This window comes from Crocodylus siamensis, chromosome 4, assembly GCF_052110815.1.
Source record: "Crocodylus siamensis isolate JL-2025a chromosome 4, ASM5211081v1, whole genome shotgun sequence".
NCBI lineage: Eukaryota > Metazoa > Chordata > Crocodylia > Crocodylidae > Crocodylus > Crocodylus siamensis.
The window spans coordinates 92,134,934-92,149,595 of NC_143398.1; the positions used below are offsets into that span (position 1 = coordinate 92,134,934).

The 14,662-nt window shown below is 44.5% G+C and overlaps 1 protein-coding gene across 1 annotated transcript in view; it reads right to left on the reverse strand.

Moving 5' to 3' along the window:
- CFAP54 (cilia and flagella associated protein 54) overlaps positions 1-14,662 on the reverse strand; it is a 247,897-nt gene that overhangs the window by 46,537 nt on the left and 186,698 nt on the right. The window contains exons 58-60 of the mRNA XM_090042868.1: positions 13,848-13,974; positions 9,166-9,321; positions 8,792-8,900 (exon numbers count right to left, since the gene is read on the reverse strand). Coding sequence (XP_089898994.1) covers positions 8,792-8,900; positions 9,166-9,321; positions 13,848-13,974 — 392 coding nt within the window. The remainder of the gene's footprint in view (positions 1-8,791; positions 8,901-9,165; positions 9,322-13,847; positions 13,975-14,662) is intronic.

Here is a 14,662-nt window from a genome sequence, read left to right on the forward strand (position 1 = left end):
TGGCTGCAGCCTCCTACCACCGCCACCGGAGCCCACTCCGAGCCCAGCCCCCACCGAGAACAGCCCAGTGCAGCACCGGCTCCAGCTGGCAGCTGCAGCCCGCCCCACGCCTCACAGATCTGGTGGCACACACTCCTCCCCCCATTCCTGGGGTGCAAGCAGCAGCAGGAGCTGGTCCCACCCCACAAGCCATGGTTCTGCCCCCTTCTCCCCCAGCTGGACAGTGCCTGCCCCCTCCTTCTGTCACCAAGAGGGGCAGTGATCTGCCCCTCCATGTTCTTCCCACCCCCCTCCCTTTCCACCACACCAGACTTACCACCTGATGGCAGCTGTATCTAATATCAGATTGGTATCAGCTGATATGCCTCTTTAAATATCAGCTACTGGTATTGGCACCCAAAATCTCTATCTGTGCACTCCTACTAATTTTAAACACAACAGAAACACACCCAGTAATTGCTAAATTTCACACAGATTGCCTATCTCCTATCAAACACTGCTTTCTGCTATCTTTTGGCTATGTTCTATGCACCTTAGAACTGTAGGCCAAAACTTTATATCTGAAGAGATTCTCTGACCCTGCTAATTCCTATAGATCTACCAAAATAATTTATCCAGGCCTCCTACCTGGCTCAAAGGAGCTTTCACAAACTCTTCTGATCTGAGTCACATAAAGCTCATACAGTCTACCTGGAATGTGAGTTCAGTGAAGCTAAATGAGAGAGGCAGATACAGTACCAGACAATACTATGAAAGCTAAAGGGAAGGCGTGTTAAATAGCAAGTTTGTGAGCTCTAGGTCCAGCTTCTTAACTGACAGCTGTCAATATTTCTGTGCATTTCACAAACTTACTTTGGAACCAAGGTTTAATGCTTTGAGAAATGACAAAGCTGAGAGCTTGCACAAGGTCACTTTAGGCAGAGCTGGTAACTGAACTCAGGTCTTCATTATACCAGAACTAATGATCATACATTTTCCAACAGTCTTTCAGAAAGAAATGATCATTTATAGCCCACAATGGTATAATGTAGTTCTGTATCATTTATTGCCAAACCACATACAGACGTTTTTAACTCTGATATGGCTTCCATGTCCTAAAGTCTGGTTCTTGTGCTTAAGCAACAGAAGTTATTATTTTCCTTCCAGAAGACCCTAGTTTGGCCCTCACTGCAAGGGTCAGTCCTAAACTAAGCTCCAAAATAGGTTCTTCTCCTCCACCAGCCATTTCAGAAGTATCTTGAGAACCCCACAATTCTTGTCCTGTTCTCCCTGCATCATCTTCTGGTAATATTGCTTGACCCCTAGCATTTACTATTGGAACAAGTTTTTCTGTCTGTTGTTCCTGCTCAGCAGGTAGCTATATTGCCAGTGGCTGCGTTGCTACAAGCCACAGACAGAAGTGACAATTTTTACTGGATCTGGCCCCTGAAAGCACTTTACTGCCATGACCTAACACAAGTACATGGCTGCAGAGTGCTTTAAAAGGGCCCAATCCCATGACACATAAAAAGGCACTCCAAAGCACAGTGCTGTCATTAACTTGTATGTGCTGGGAGCAGGGCAAGCTGACATAGCCCAGTCCTGCTCCCAGTGCAGTTTTCATAAGGGGGGGGGGAAGGGAGCAGAGACAGTTCATTATGGTGGCTACCCAGCTAGGGCAGGGTGGAACGATTGGAGTTGCCCAGCCAACCCAAGGCGGAGAGCTCCAATCCATCCACCCTCCCACTCCAGCACAGACTGGGGAAACCCCACACCTCCCTCCCCTGCCTTCTTCCCCTTCCATCCTAAGACAGCACTAGGGATCAGGGATAGGGGGCAGAGTTGGGGAAGAGGCTGCAGTGATGTAGCCTCTCTCCCTGGATCAGCTCCAAATTGGAGCTCAATCTAACATCTGCTGCGTTGGGACGATTGGTCTAACTCATGGCACTTTCTGTGCCTACACATCAGCTGTTGCTGGTTTTCTGCCATTTGAAAAAGCACAACGAAAAAGCTAGCAGAGTTTGTTCCTAGAGCTGATGCACAAAGGTATGTTTTCTTTCCTTTTCGGCTATTTCTCAATAAGAGGATGATGTCTGCTAGGGAGGGGGGATTTTTGGTGAGTTTTAAGATGACTGAAGAGTACAATCCGTGCTCTGCACATTTTTCAACAGATATGACATGTGGTGCCTTGGGAGGAAGCACAGCTGTTGGCCGAGATGTTGTGTGCTTTCTTTCCTCCTCTGTCATTTCTCAGCTTCCTGAGCAAGATGGTTCACTTTGAAGTGGACTGCAGCTTCATGTATGGTGCAGCACCATTTAGACCTGTTGCCAGCCAGCACTTCCCAGTTTGTAAGGTTGATACCACCCTTCTTAAGGTATGCTTTCACGGTGTCCTTGTAGCACTTCCTCTGTCCTCCATGGGTCCTCTTACTATGACTGAGTTGAGAGAAGAGGACTTGCTTCATGAGGTGCGTCAGCCATCTCCACACAGTGGCCTGCCCAGCAGAGTTAATGTTTCATGATCTTTGCTTCAATGCTGGTTATGTTGGCTACAGAGAAGATACTGACACTGGCACAGTGGTCTTCTTATCTAACATGAAGGATCTTCCTGAGGCATCACTGATGGAACCATTCCATGCACTTAAGATGGCTCTGGTATGTCACCAACATCTCACACCCATAGAGGAGCGTGGGGATAACCACTGCATTGTAGACCAGGATCTTAGTTTTCATCTGCAGATTTCAGTTGGCAAATCAACTTACCAAAGGATACATGACAGTGAATCCTATGTTTGATTTCTACATCAAGACTGGGAGAGGTGGCTGCCAAGGTATGGGAAATGCTCAACTTTTTCCAGAGGTTCTCCAGCAATGGCAGTTTGTGAGGGGAGAAGGACAGCTTGTGCTGGCAGAGCACCTTGGTCTTCCCAATATTAAGGGAGAGTCCAGGCTATGATAGGCGCCTGAAAAAAAGGTCAAGCGTGGACTGCAGATAGATCTGTGTGTGCGAGGATAATATAGTCCTCAGCATACTGAAGGTCAGTGATACCAGTCCTGGTAACTTTTGTTTTGCTGTGAAGGCACTGCAAAGCTAACTGTCCATTCAATACTCAACCGCAATTCCAGGAGGAAAGCAGTCATGGATGAGAATCAAAATCACAGCAAGATAGATGGAGAAAAGGGTTGGGGCAATGACGCAGCTCTGCTTGACACCAGTACAGATGGTAAACGGGTCCGTCTCCGATTCACTGCAAAGGACTGTGGTGGTCATCCCACCACAGAGTAGCTTGAGGATGCTGATGAACTTCAGTGGACAACCAAACCTAGCCAGCACCTTCCATAAGGTTTCATGACTGATGGAGTCAAAGGCCTTGGTTAGGTCAATGAATGCCATAAACAGCTCCTGGTGTTGCCCTCTACACTTCTCCTGGATCTATCATGCAACAAAAATCATATCAGTGGTACCCCATGATGGTCTAAAGCCACTCTGGGATTCTGGAAGGACATCTTCGGCAAGAGGGAGGAGGCGATCCAGAAAGACATGAGTAAGAATGTTCTCAGCAATGGAGAGGAAGGCAATGCCTTGGTAGTTTCCACACACTGACTTGTCCCCTTTCTTGAAGATGGTCACCATGTTGGCATTCTTTAAGTCAGGTGGAGCTTCCTCAGTAACCCATATTTTGATAAGTTGGTGAAGTTTTTGCACTAGTGCTATTCCACCAGCTTTGGAGATCTCTGAGGGAATGTCATCTGGTCCTGGCACTTCATTGTTCTTGGTCTGAGTGATGGCACACCAGATTTCCTTAAAGGATGGGGAAGATCAGCAAGAGATTCTATTACTGGGTGTTGAGGGGTGGACTTGATGGTGACATTTGAGACCTGAGATTCACATTTGAGTAGAATATTGAACTGCTCCTTACAGCATTGTTTGATGGATACAATATCTGTGAGAAGGGTGGAGTCATCCTGGTATCACAAGGGGGTTGGGACACTGGAACGTGGCCTGTGGATGACTTTTATTGCTTGAAAAAGCTTCTCATGTCATGTTGATTGGTGAAACTCTGGATTTCTATGGCCTTCACTTGCCACCACTGGTTCTTGATATCCTGTAGCCCTCCTCTGAACAATGGCTCCTCTGAACAGTGATAAGCCTCTTGTTTTTGCTCGTTGGAGAGTTCATTTTGCCAACTGCAGAGTGTGGTTCTCTTCTGATGGATAAGTGCTATCCAACTGAGTTTATCACGTGCCTTGCGAATAACATTCTTACATTATTCCCAATGTGTGCAGATGTCCTTGATGTTGTCAGGTAAGTCAGAGAGCTTCTCAGTCAGGCATTGCTGAAGAGACTGAAGTCTACCTTGGTCTTGGAGTGCCTTGATGCTAAATCTCTTCCACATTCCTTTCAGTTGGTTACAGTGTTCTTATGCAAGCTGCATGTCCATGATTGATCTGACTAAATGGTGGTCTGTCCAACAGTCATCTGCACCTCTCAGGACTCAGGTGATATGAGCACTGGTACAATCATGGGATCTGACAATAATATAGTCAAGAATGTGCCAGTGATTGGAGCGTTAGTCTTTCCAAGTGGTCTTATATATATCTGTCACTGTCTGAAGATAGTATTTTCTGATGACCAAGTCGTGCTCTGCACATTTGCTGAGGAGGAGGATACCATTGGAATGGACTTTCCCCACCCCCTCTTTCCCACTCATGCCACTCCAAAGTTCAAAAAGTTGCCCAACTCTTGCCATGAAGTCATCCATGGGGATGAGTTTGTCTTCCTTGACACAGGCAGTCAGGACTTCGTCAAGAGTGCAGCAGAACTGTTCCTTGTTGGCTTCTATATCAAGTAGAACTCTGGTGGGACCCTACCCACGACTGGGTGGTGAGCATTCGGGGATACACCATATATAGAAGTGACAGGACAGAGAAGAAAGGTGAGGGGGTTACGATTTATGTCAAAGAGCACCTCACATCAAGGATTAGCTTTGGATTAGAGAAGTGTTGGGCAGAGACACTGTGGGTCAAACTACAAGGGGGGTGGCAAAAGGGACCTTACAGTGGGTGTCTACTACAGACCACCCAACCAGGGGGAAGAGCTAAACCAGAACTTCTCTGGTCAGCTTATGGAGGTGGTTAGGTCAAGAGATGTTATTGTCATGGGTGACCTAAACTACCCAGACATTTGCTAGGAGGAGCAGACAGCCAGGTCTGACTGCTTGCGTAGCTTCCTGGCTGTATTACAGGACCTTCACCTTATCCAGGAGGTGCACAGCCCCACTGGGGGCAATGCCTTGCTGGACCTGGTCCTGGCCACTGGGGATGACCTGGTGAGGGGACTGCAGGTCTCTGACCACCTGGGCAATAGTGATCATCACCTGTTGGAATTCACTAACCATTGCAGGGTGTCAAAGGCTTACACCAAGGCTAAAGCCCTTGACTTCAGAAGGGCCAACTTCAATAAGCTTCAGAGATTAGTGGGGGAGGCAGTAAGTGTCCAGAAGGTAGAAGACATGGGAGTCCATGAGGGATGGTCGTACCTTAAGGGGACGATCCTCCAGGCCCAAAGGGTAACAGTCCCTGAGAGAAGCAAGGGGGGGGTAAGAGTGCCTCAGAAATCCTCTTAGCTCAGCAAGGGCATTCAGGAATGCCTAAGAACTAAAAGGGTGGCATACAACCACTGGAAGGAAGGAGCTATCACCAAGGAGGAGTACTCCTCCTCTGCCTGGGAGTGTAGGAGAGCTATTAGGAAGGCCAACGCAGAAATGGAACTCAGGCTAGCATCCAGGATTAAGGACAACAAAAAGTCCTTTTTCGAGTACATTGGGAGCAAGAAGAGGGCACCAGGCAATGTAGGGTCCCTGCAAGACTCAAATGGTAATCTTGTGGCTACACCAGACAAGAAAGCTGATATTTTTAACAGTTTCTTTGCCTCTGTTTTCTTGAACAGGGTCCAGGACATCCCTCCTACTAGAGGTAGGGACAATCTCAGGGATAGCTCTGTCAGGCCTCCGGTCAGCACAGATGTAGTTAGGGAACTTCTGGAAGGGATGGACATTTTTAAATCTGCAGGTTCAGATGCCCTCCATCCAAGGGTGTTGAGGGAGCTGGCAGGGATCATCGCAGAGCCCTTGGCCCAACTATATGAGCATTCATGGTCATTAGGCCAGTTGCCAGGGGATTGGAAACTAGCTAATGTGGTCCCAATTTTTAAAAAAAGGGAGGAAAGAGTACCCAAGTAACCATAGGCCCATAAGCCTCACCTCGGTGCTCAGGAAGATCTGGGAGAGAATCATCAAGGAGCCTATCTGTGGGGGACCAGCAGGGAAGATCATGCTTAGGGGTAATCAGCATGGGTTCATCAAAGGCAGGTCCTGCCTGACCAACCTGGTTGCCCTTTATGACCAAGTAACTAAATCCTTGGATGATGGTGTTGCTGTGGACATAGTCTTTCTGGACTTTAAGAAGGCCTTTGATACTGTCTCTCACCCCATTCTCATCCATAAATTAGGCGACTGTGGCACTGATGCCTACACAGTTGGATGGGTAAAAAATTGGCTGATGGGGCGCACCCAGAGAGTAGTGGTGGATGGGTCGTACTCAACCTGGCGAGATGTGGGCAGTGGGGTCCCCCAGGGCTCGGTCCTTGGGCCAGCACTGTTTAACATCTTCATCAGCAACTTGGATGAGGGGGTTGAAAGCACGTTGTCCAAGTTTGCTGATGATAATAAGATGTGGGGCGAGGTGGACACACTTGAAGGGAGAGAGAAGCTGCAAACAGATTTAGACAGACTACAAAAAAGTGGGCGGATGAGAATAGGATGGGGTTCAACATAGACAAATGCAGGGTGCTGCACCTTGGGAGAAGGAATCCACAGCATACATACAGGCTGGGGAGTTCCCCTTTTGAAAGCACAGGAGCAGAACAGACTCCAAGATGACTCAAAGATAAACATAAGCCGCCAATGCCAGACCGCAGCCAGCAAGGCCAGCCATACCTTGTCATGTATCCAAAGATGCATCTTAAGCCAGTCTGGAGAGGTGATACTCCCCCTCTATGCCACTTTGGTCAGGCTGCAATTGGAGTACTGCATCCAGTACTGGGCACCGCACTTTAGAAAGGATGTGGCCAGCCTGTAGAGGGTTCAGAGGAGGGCCACCCGCTTGGTGAGAGGGCAGTAGGACAGGCCCTATGAGGAGAGACTGAGGGACCTGAACCTTTTCAGCCTCGGCAAGAGGAGGCTGAGGGGGGGATCTGGTGGCTGCCTACAAACTCATCAGAGGAGATCATCGGCAAATAGGAAGAGCCCTGTACTGGTGGAGCCCAGCACCACCTGGGGTGATGAGGAACAATGGTAATAAGCTGAGGGAGAACAGGTTTAGGTTAGAGATCAGAAGGCAATATGTTAGTTAGGGTGGCCAGAATCTGGAACCAACTTCCTAGGGAAGTGGTCCTCGCCCCTACATTGGGCAAATTCAAAAAGAGGTTAGATGATTACCTGTCTGGGGTCTTGTGAACCCAGCATTCATTCCTGCCTGTGGCAGGGGGTCAGGCTAGATGATCTGATCAGGTCCCTCCTGACCCTAGCTACTATGAAACTGTAAGTGCGGGGGTGTAAGCATTGGTGACTGTAGCATACTGGTTGTTACAGGGCCTGAGGAAGAGAGTCATAAGGTATTTGTTAATGCCCACGGAGTTCTGAAAGCTGACCAGCAGTCTTGTTCTTGATGGCAAAGCCAACCCCATGAATGCAATTCTCTTCAAGTGAATTCTTCTCCTTTCCTTCCACCTCCTTCTTTCTTTCAGCTGGCCTTCACCTGCCTAGTGAGTCTCACTTCAGGCGGCAATACTGATGTCAAGTTCTTTAGCTACTATAGCCGTTTTTCTTTCAGGACACTCACTTTCCATGAGAGTAAGGACATTCCATGTGGCAAATTTCAATACTTTATTTTGTTGGTTTCTGCTGCAGGTAGAATGATCCCACTGGATGCGGCAATCCAGCCAGGGGAGGGTTGAGACAGTCTATGTTTAGGGCACCTTTTCTGGCCTCTTCCTGATTCAGGATGAGCAGAGAGGATCCTAAAGAGGACTGCACAGTTATGGCCACAGCTGCCAAACTGTACTTCTGTCACAGTTAGAGCAAAACGACATCGCACAACCATTGCCAACATGCAAGTTTGTGACTAGGGACTCCCAGAGATCACTGATCCTGTCCCCACCACCACTCATCCGTTGGTGCAGGACTTGGTTTCTGGGAGATGTTAACATCCTTGGCAGAGGCCTGCGCATGACATCTTTTAATGTGGGGAAGCTAGTGCACAAACTTGACAGGAAGAAGCCCTGAATCAAGTGGCAAGGATGTCCTAGACAACTGGAGACCTCCAACCCACTGCAGCCATCATATGCCTTCACAGCTGCAGAGAACCATCAGGCCCTGAAGTACACCTATTCCACCTTTGGAGTCTTCAGGAGTTAGTCTGGAACCTCACTTCAAACCTGTTCATCAGTGGAGATCCTACCAGGAATACAAGACTCAAGACGACATAGCTGTGACGGTCACTGGAACACAAGCCTCTCCACCATGAGAGGGTTACAGCCCAAGGAAAGGACAAAGGTATGTAGTTCTGCACTGGATAATTCATTCTATACAAAAATGTACATTAAAGCCCTTAAAACATTTGTTTTCATACATTAAACTGTATCAGTATTTTTTTAATATTGAAATAGAAGAAAAATCTCCAAAATGTGGAGAAGTCTTTCCTTTGCATATAAAAAAAGCAGAAAATCATGAACTCATATACAGTTACTTACTCAAAGTTTTGATCATTTTGCAGGCTCACTTTTATGGCATGCAACAGGGTCTTAGCAGCCAGTGGTGACTTATTGCTACCTGCTTCAATAATCTGGCGTTCTACCCTGCCTAAAAAAAAGAAGATACATAGATAAAGCATTTTTTGCATGAAGTTATTACTTTCTCTGCATGACAACTTGTATTTTCCTACAGGAAAGTAAATTAATGTGAAGCCTTTGTCTTGTTGAGAGAAAATAACGAGCAGATAGTCAATTCATTGAGGGAATAGTCCCGTTCCAATGCACTTTTACAACGAATTGTTTCTTAAGGCCTTCTTAAGACATAACAATATGTTGGAAATGTAGTCATGTTATGCAACCAGGATTCTGCCTACCTTTCTGGAAAAAAACCTCAGCTTCCAGATCTAATTCTCTTGTTACAGATGTTGTACAAAGCTCCACCGCTGCTTCTAAATGCTTGAGAGCAGGTAACCATTGTAACGGATCTTCTCTTTTAGATGTGCAAGCTACTTCTTGAACTAACACATGTCCTAGAAAGAAAAATTTTAGGTAGTACAATGTTTTACCAAAAAATCAAGAACATGTTTTTAAAAGGGAATTAATCCTTGCAATAAGAATTGTTATATAATATTGAATCCCAAAAATCTAAATGGCTCATGGATACAAATATGTTTAGGGTTGTATAAAGAGCTGAGAAATCTTGGAGGCCTTTCAACACAATATAATGTTAACAGGAGCAAATCTAGGGGTCAGTCCAGTGGCTTAGCTGTACCCTCCCTTTGGTTCTGGAGCCAAAGTTTAAAACAAACAGTCTCGTATTGACAATAGTTTTTCTATTCAGGCAGCAGTGACAGAAACAATTGACTTCATTGCTCACTATATTCTATCCGATTCCTTCTAAATTATTCATTCCACAGGTGTTAACAAACCTCTCTCCTTTTTAATGGTCTTAATATTGCCCTAATAAAGCTAGTCTCTCTTCTGCAATTCTGCTATCTGAGCTGCTCCTGATAGAGTAGCTGCTATTTCACAGCCCTGAAGACTGTTTTTAAAAGCATTAACTCAGGTGTGGAAATATTAACTCAGGTGAACATAAGGTCAGGTGTGGAAATAACTTCCAGTGAAGCAATGGATGCACTGTCGAGATGCTCAAGAAGACTTGATTTTATTTTATAAATTTGAAAAAGGTATACATTTAATTTTAATTACTACAGGACTAAAGAAATAACATCTTTTGATTATTTTGGCTAGTTTCTTGTTTTCCAATATGTAATATCTTATATAGCACTAGAATGCATATTCCATTCCCGTAAAGTTATATTTGTTTTTTGCTTCAATCTTAAACTGAAAAAATATAGCCCTAAGCCCCTACCATATTAGTAAAGTTTCTGGTTTCTTTTTACCTGGATAAAAATGTGTTGTACTATATGCAATGATGCACCACACCATCTGCCCCCTGTTTTCAAAATCATAGATGGGCCAATGAATGTTAACTAGATTTGCACAAGCCATCCTGAGTGGCTTAGTTTAATTGGGCAACATGAATGAGGCATAACCTATTCTCTAGTTCTATATAAAGGCCAATCTTCCAAGAACCTCCAAACCAAAATTTCCCTTCAGATTTGAAGACTTCTTTGATATTTCCCCATGATTTACTCAGCACTCTACAAGGCTTACCTGGTTTCCTGCTCATAATATTGATTCAGAAGGAAAAAACTGATCAAATTAAATCATTTTTGCTACACAATTTAAATGGTGTGAGCTGTGAAAGATTTTGGTGGGTAAGTCATTAGATGTTGGGTTATTAACATCTACATAAGATGCTATGGCATCGTAATATCTGTTGGCAAAAACTGTGATGCTGCCACTATGATACCGTAGCAATTCACTCCCTTGTTATAACACGTTGCTATGGCAATGTAGAGTCCAAAAATAACCATGTGCAGCCAGCACAGTGCAGTACAGGCTGTTACTGTGATGTCTTTTAGTACTTCCAAAAGGAAACACTAAATGACGGTGCAGGAACAAAGGCCCAGTATGGCCACATGTAAACACACCCAGTTTTGCTTCTTCTAAATATCCAGAAGAATCTTTGGGATGCAATTTTTATGAAGAAAAAGAAAGCTAGAGATCCTTGGATTATATCAGCTTCATTTCACATTGTCAACACAATAATATACATTTAGCCTTAAAAACAATGTCTAGTATCACATACAGGCAGTTAAACCACCAAATACCTCTTGAATCAACAAGACCACATTTTTTCTCTCTCAAAGTGCAGAAACAGTATAATTTCTTAGACATCATACCACTGTGAGAAAAAGAAAAGAGACTTTCTACAAACTGTATACAGGTTTCCCTTGCTTTATGTGGGTTCTATATGTGCGAATTCGCTTTTATGCAATGACCCTTATTATACCAAAAATCTGTTATATGTGAGGTAAAAATTCACTCTTATGCGATTGGTGTGGTGGAAATCTGCAGTCAGTTGCTTTGTGTAGTGCACTGTGGGAGTGATGTGCACCAAAATATAGTCTCCTGTGTGGATCTGTGCTCCTCGGTCGTTGTCTGCGACACCTGTAGTATGCCCATTATGGTAACATTCACTACCACCCTATGCTTCCATGTACTATCTGCTGTTGGTGAGTACCAAAATTGTCTTCTAAAAGTTGTAGAAATGGGTCTAGGGGTCAGTACAGTCAAGGTCTTGGAACATATCCCTATCTGTTACATTGTAAAGTGGGTTCCCTTTACGTGAATTCAAGTATTCCAGGAACGCACATACAGCACTGTTTTCCAGGAACACATGTACAGCATAAAGCAAGGGAAACCTGTACTGATATTTCTAGTTTATTATGATTCAGACACAATACTATAAGAAGATTAATAGGAAGGATAGAGAAATAACTTTGTTTAAAAGTAACTATGAGTATCTTGACTTTTAAACATGTGGGTGTTTTTGTGTAACAAAAATGGTCTAATCACATCATTTCAACTTAATTTGAACTTTAAACAGATATTAACATTTTCTGTCTGAGAATACCAAGCATATTTCCAAATAATTTACAAACTATAAGCTACACTGCCTAAAAGGGAAATTTTTGAGAAAATTATTCAGGAGCATATCTGCAAGGGGCCAGCAGGGGACTTTATGCTTAGGGGCAATCAACATGGGTTCATTAGAGGCCGGTCCTGTCAGACCAACCTGGTGGCCTTCTATGACAAGGTCACAAAAGCCTTGGACGTAGGTGGACGTAGTCTTTCTGGTCTTTAGGAAGGCCTTCTACACTGTCTCTCACCCTATTCTCATTAAAAAATTAGATGTCTGTGGTGTTGACGCCTACACAGTCAGATGGGTTGCAAATTTGCTGGAGGGCTGCACCCAGAGGGTGGTGGTGGATGGGTCATTTTCAACCTGGAGAGATGTGGGCAGTGGGGTTCCCCATGGCTTGGTCCTCGGGCCTGCACTGTTCAATATCTTCATCAGTGATTTCACAGATGACACTAAGATGTGGGGAGAAGTGAGCACACTAGAAGAGGGGGACAGGCTACAACTAGATCGACAGGTTACAGATGTGGGCAGATAAGAATAGGACAGGTTTCAGTACAGACAAGTGCAAGGTGTTGCACCTGGGGAGGAAGAACCAGCAGCATACCTACAGGCTGGGGAAGTCCCTTTTTGTCAGCACAGAGGCAGAGAAGGATCTTGGAATCACTACTGATTCCAAGATGAACATGGGCCACCAATATGGGGACATGGTCAGGAAGGCTAACCATACCTTGTCTTGCATCCACAGATGCATCGCAAGCAGATTCAAGGAGGTGATCCTCCCCTCTATGCAACATTGGTCAGGCTGCAGTTGGAGTACTGCGTCCAGTTTTGGGCACCGCACTTCAGGAGGGATGTGGACAGCATCGAGAGGGTCCAGAGGAGGGCCACTCGCATGATCAGGGGGCAGCAGGGCAGGCCCTATGAGGAGAGGCTATGGGACCCGAACCTGTTCAGCCTCCACAAAAGAAGGCTGAGAGGGGATCTGGCAGCCACCTATAAACTTGCCAAGGGGGACCAACAGGCAATGGGAGAGTCCCTGCTCCCCCAAGCACTACTCAGGGTAACAAGGAACAACAGCCGTAAGTTGACTGAGAGTAGTTTCAGGCTAGATATCAGGAGGTACTACTTCTCTGTCAGGGTGGCTAGGAGCTGGAACCAACTTCCAAGGGAAGCGATGCTCACCCCTACCCTGGGGATCTTCAAAAGGAGGCTAGATAGCCACGTAGCTGGGGTCATTTGACCCCAGCATCCTTTCCTACGCATGGCAGGGGGTCGGACTAGATGACCTACTTAGGTCCCTTCCAACCCTACCAACTATGAAACCAACTATGAAAGGAGAACAACTTATTTTTTCATTAATAGCTCATACACCGCATTGGACATGGACATTATAACTTATATGACTGAGAGGGAGAACAACCTGATCAATATTATTCCCTGCTCTTTGATATATTTGTTTAGTTATAGTATTTGTTCTCGGAGATTACTCCTCAGAGGGTTTTACATCCTAGAGACTGGGAATAAATAGTCAATTCTCATAAAATCAGTACTATGCATGTCACTCACCAGGGTATTGTCAACTTCTACTTGGAAAGAATGTAACATTAATTTAAAAATTACACATTACACTAGGTAATGCTATACACAATACTCAGCAAAGGAAAATAAATGGATATGTGGGAGCAAATTATATGGAATACAATAACATGAACTGTATAAAAATATAAAGGTTCATGTAACAAATTAATGTGTTTAAATTGTTATAAACATGGTACCCTGCTTGGTTAGTTGGTTTTTTTGTTCGTTTGGTTTTTTTGCTGTCTGCAATATCTGTATCCATTGATGATTTCAGAAGGAAGTATTTCCCTTACACTTTTACCACCTCTTAATGAAAAAAACTGATACAATTCACATACTTCCAGCATTATTTCTATTAGTTGGAAATGATTTTTTTCAAATATTCACCAGAAATGTTACTGAAACAATGCACTTGATTTTTCTTACCAATTCTCATTTTGACTTTTGCGAGTAAGTTGATATGTGGCAAGAACAAATTTTTCAGAGGTAGGACTGGACTTGTCAATATAGTATCCTCATGTGGCTGTTCCACTGATTCTCCAAGGGTGAACATCTATTAAAAGCATGTTTTATAAATCAAATTATTCACCAATAAAGCTAACCACACATATCCATTTTATGCATACCCCAAAAGTCCCCATTCTGTACATTGTGAGGCCAAGCCCTTACACGCCCTAGGAGCACCACTGACTTTTTCAGTGCTCTTTCATAAGAAACACTGAAAGGCTTAATACTCCTGAACTGATGGCTTAATTTTGACTGTTCTCTCCATAGATAAACAGGGACTTTTATGTCAGGTACTCAATGGCTGAGGGAAAAGCTGAAGAGCTCCTAATCATGCCTGGAAACCTCAGGCTGTGAAACCGGACAATGGCTATGGAGGCAAACTCCCACAAATGAGGAAGTCATCAAGAGACATAACCCATTTGCTGCTTTGCTTCTGGAGATGGATCACCAAAGCTTTTAAGTGATTTTAAAAAAGCTCTTAAAGCCAATGAGAGACTAAAGAGGAAGGCACAAAACTGCCATAAAGAAAGACAAAGTAAAGGGAACATACAGTTAACTGTAGGTCTACTGAGGTGTAACAAGTAGGAAAGCTAGAAGGAAGAAGTGATTCATGTCATTTTTGACGACCTTGGGGACACAAAAAATTTAAAAGTTTCAGATTCTGCATGCCTCCAAAGAAGGAAGGAATTTCATCTGCAAATGCTTCATTTTCAATCCTATCCCAGAAAATGGCA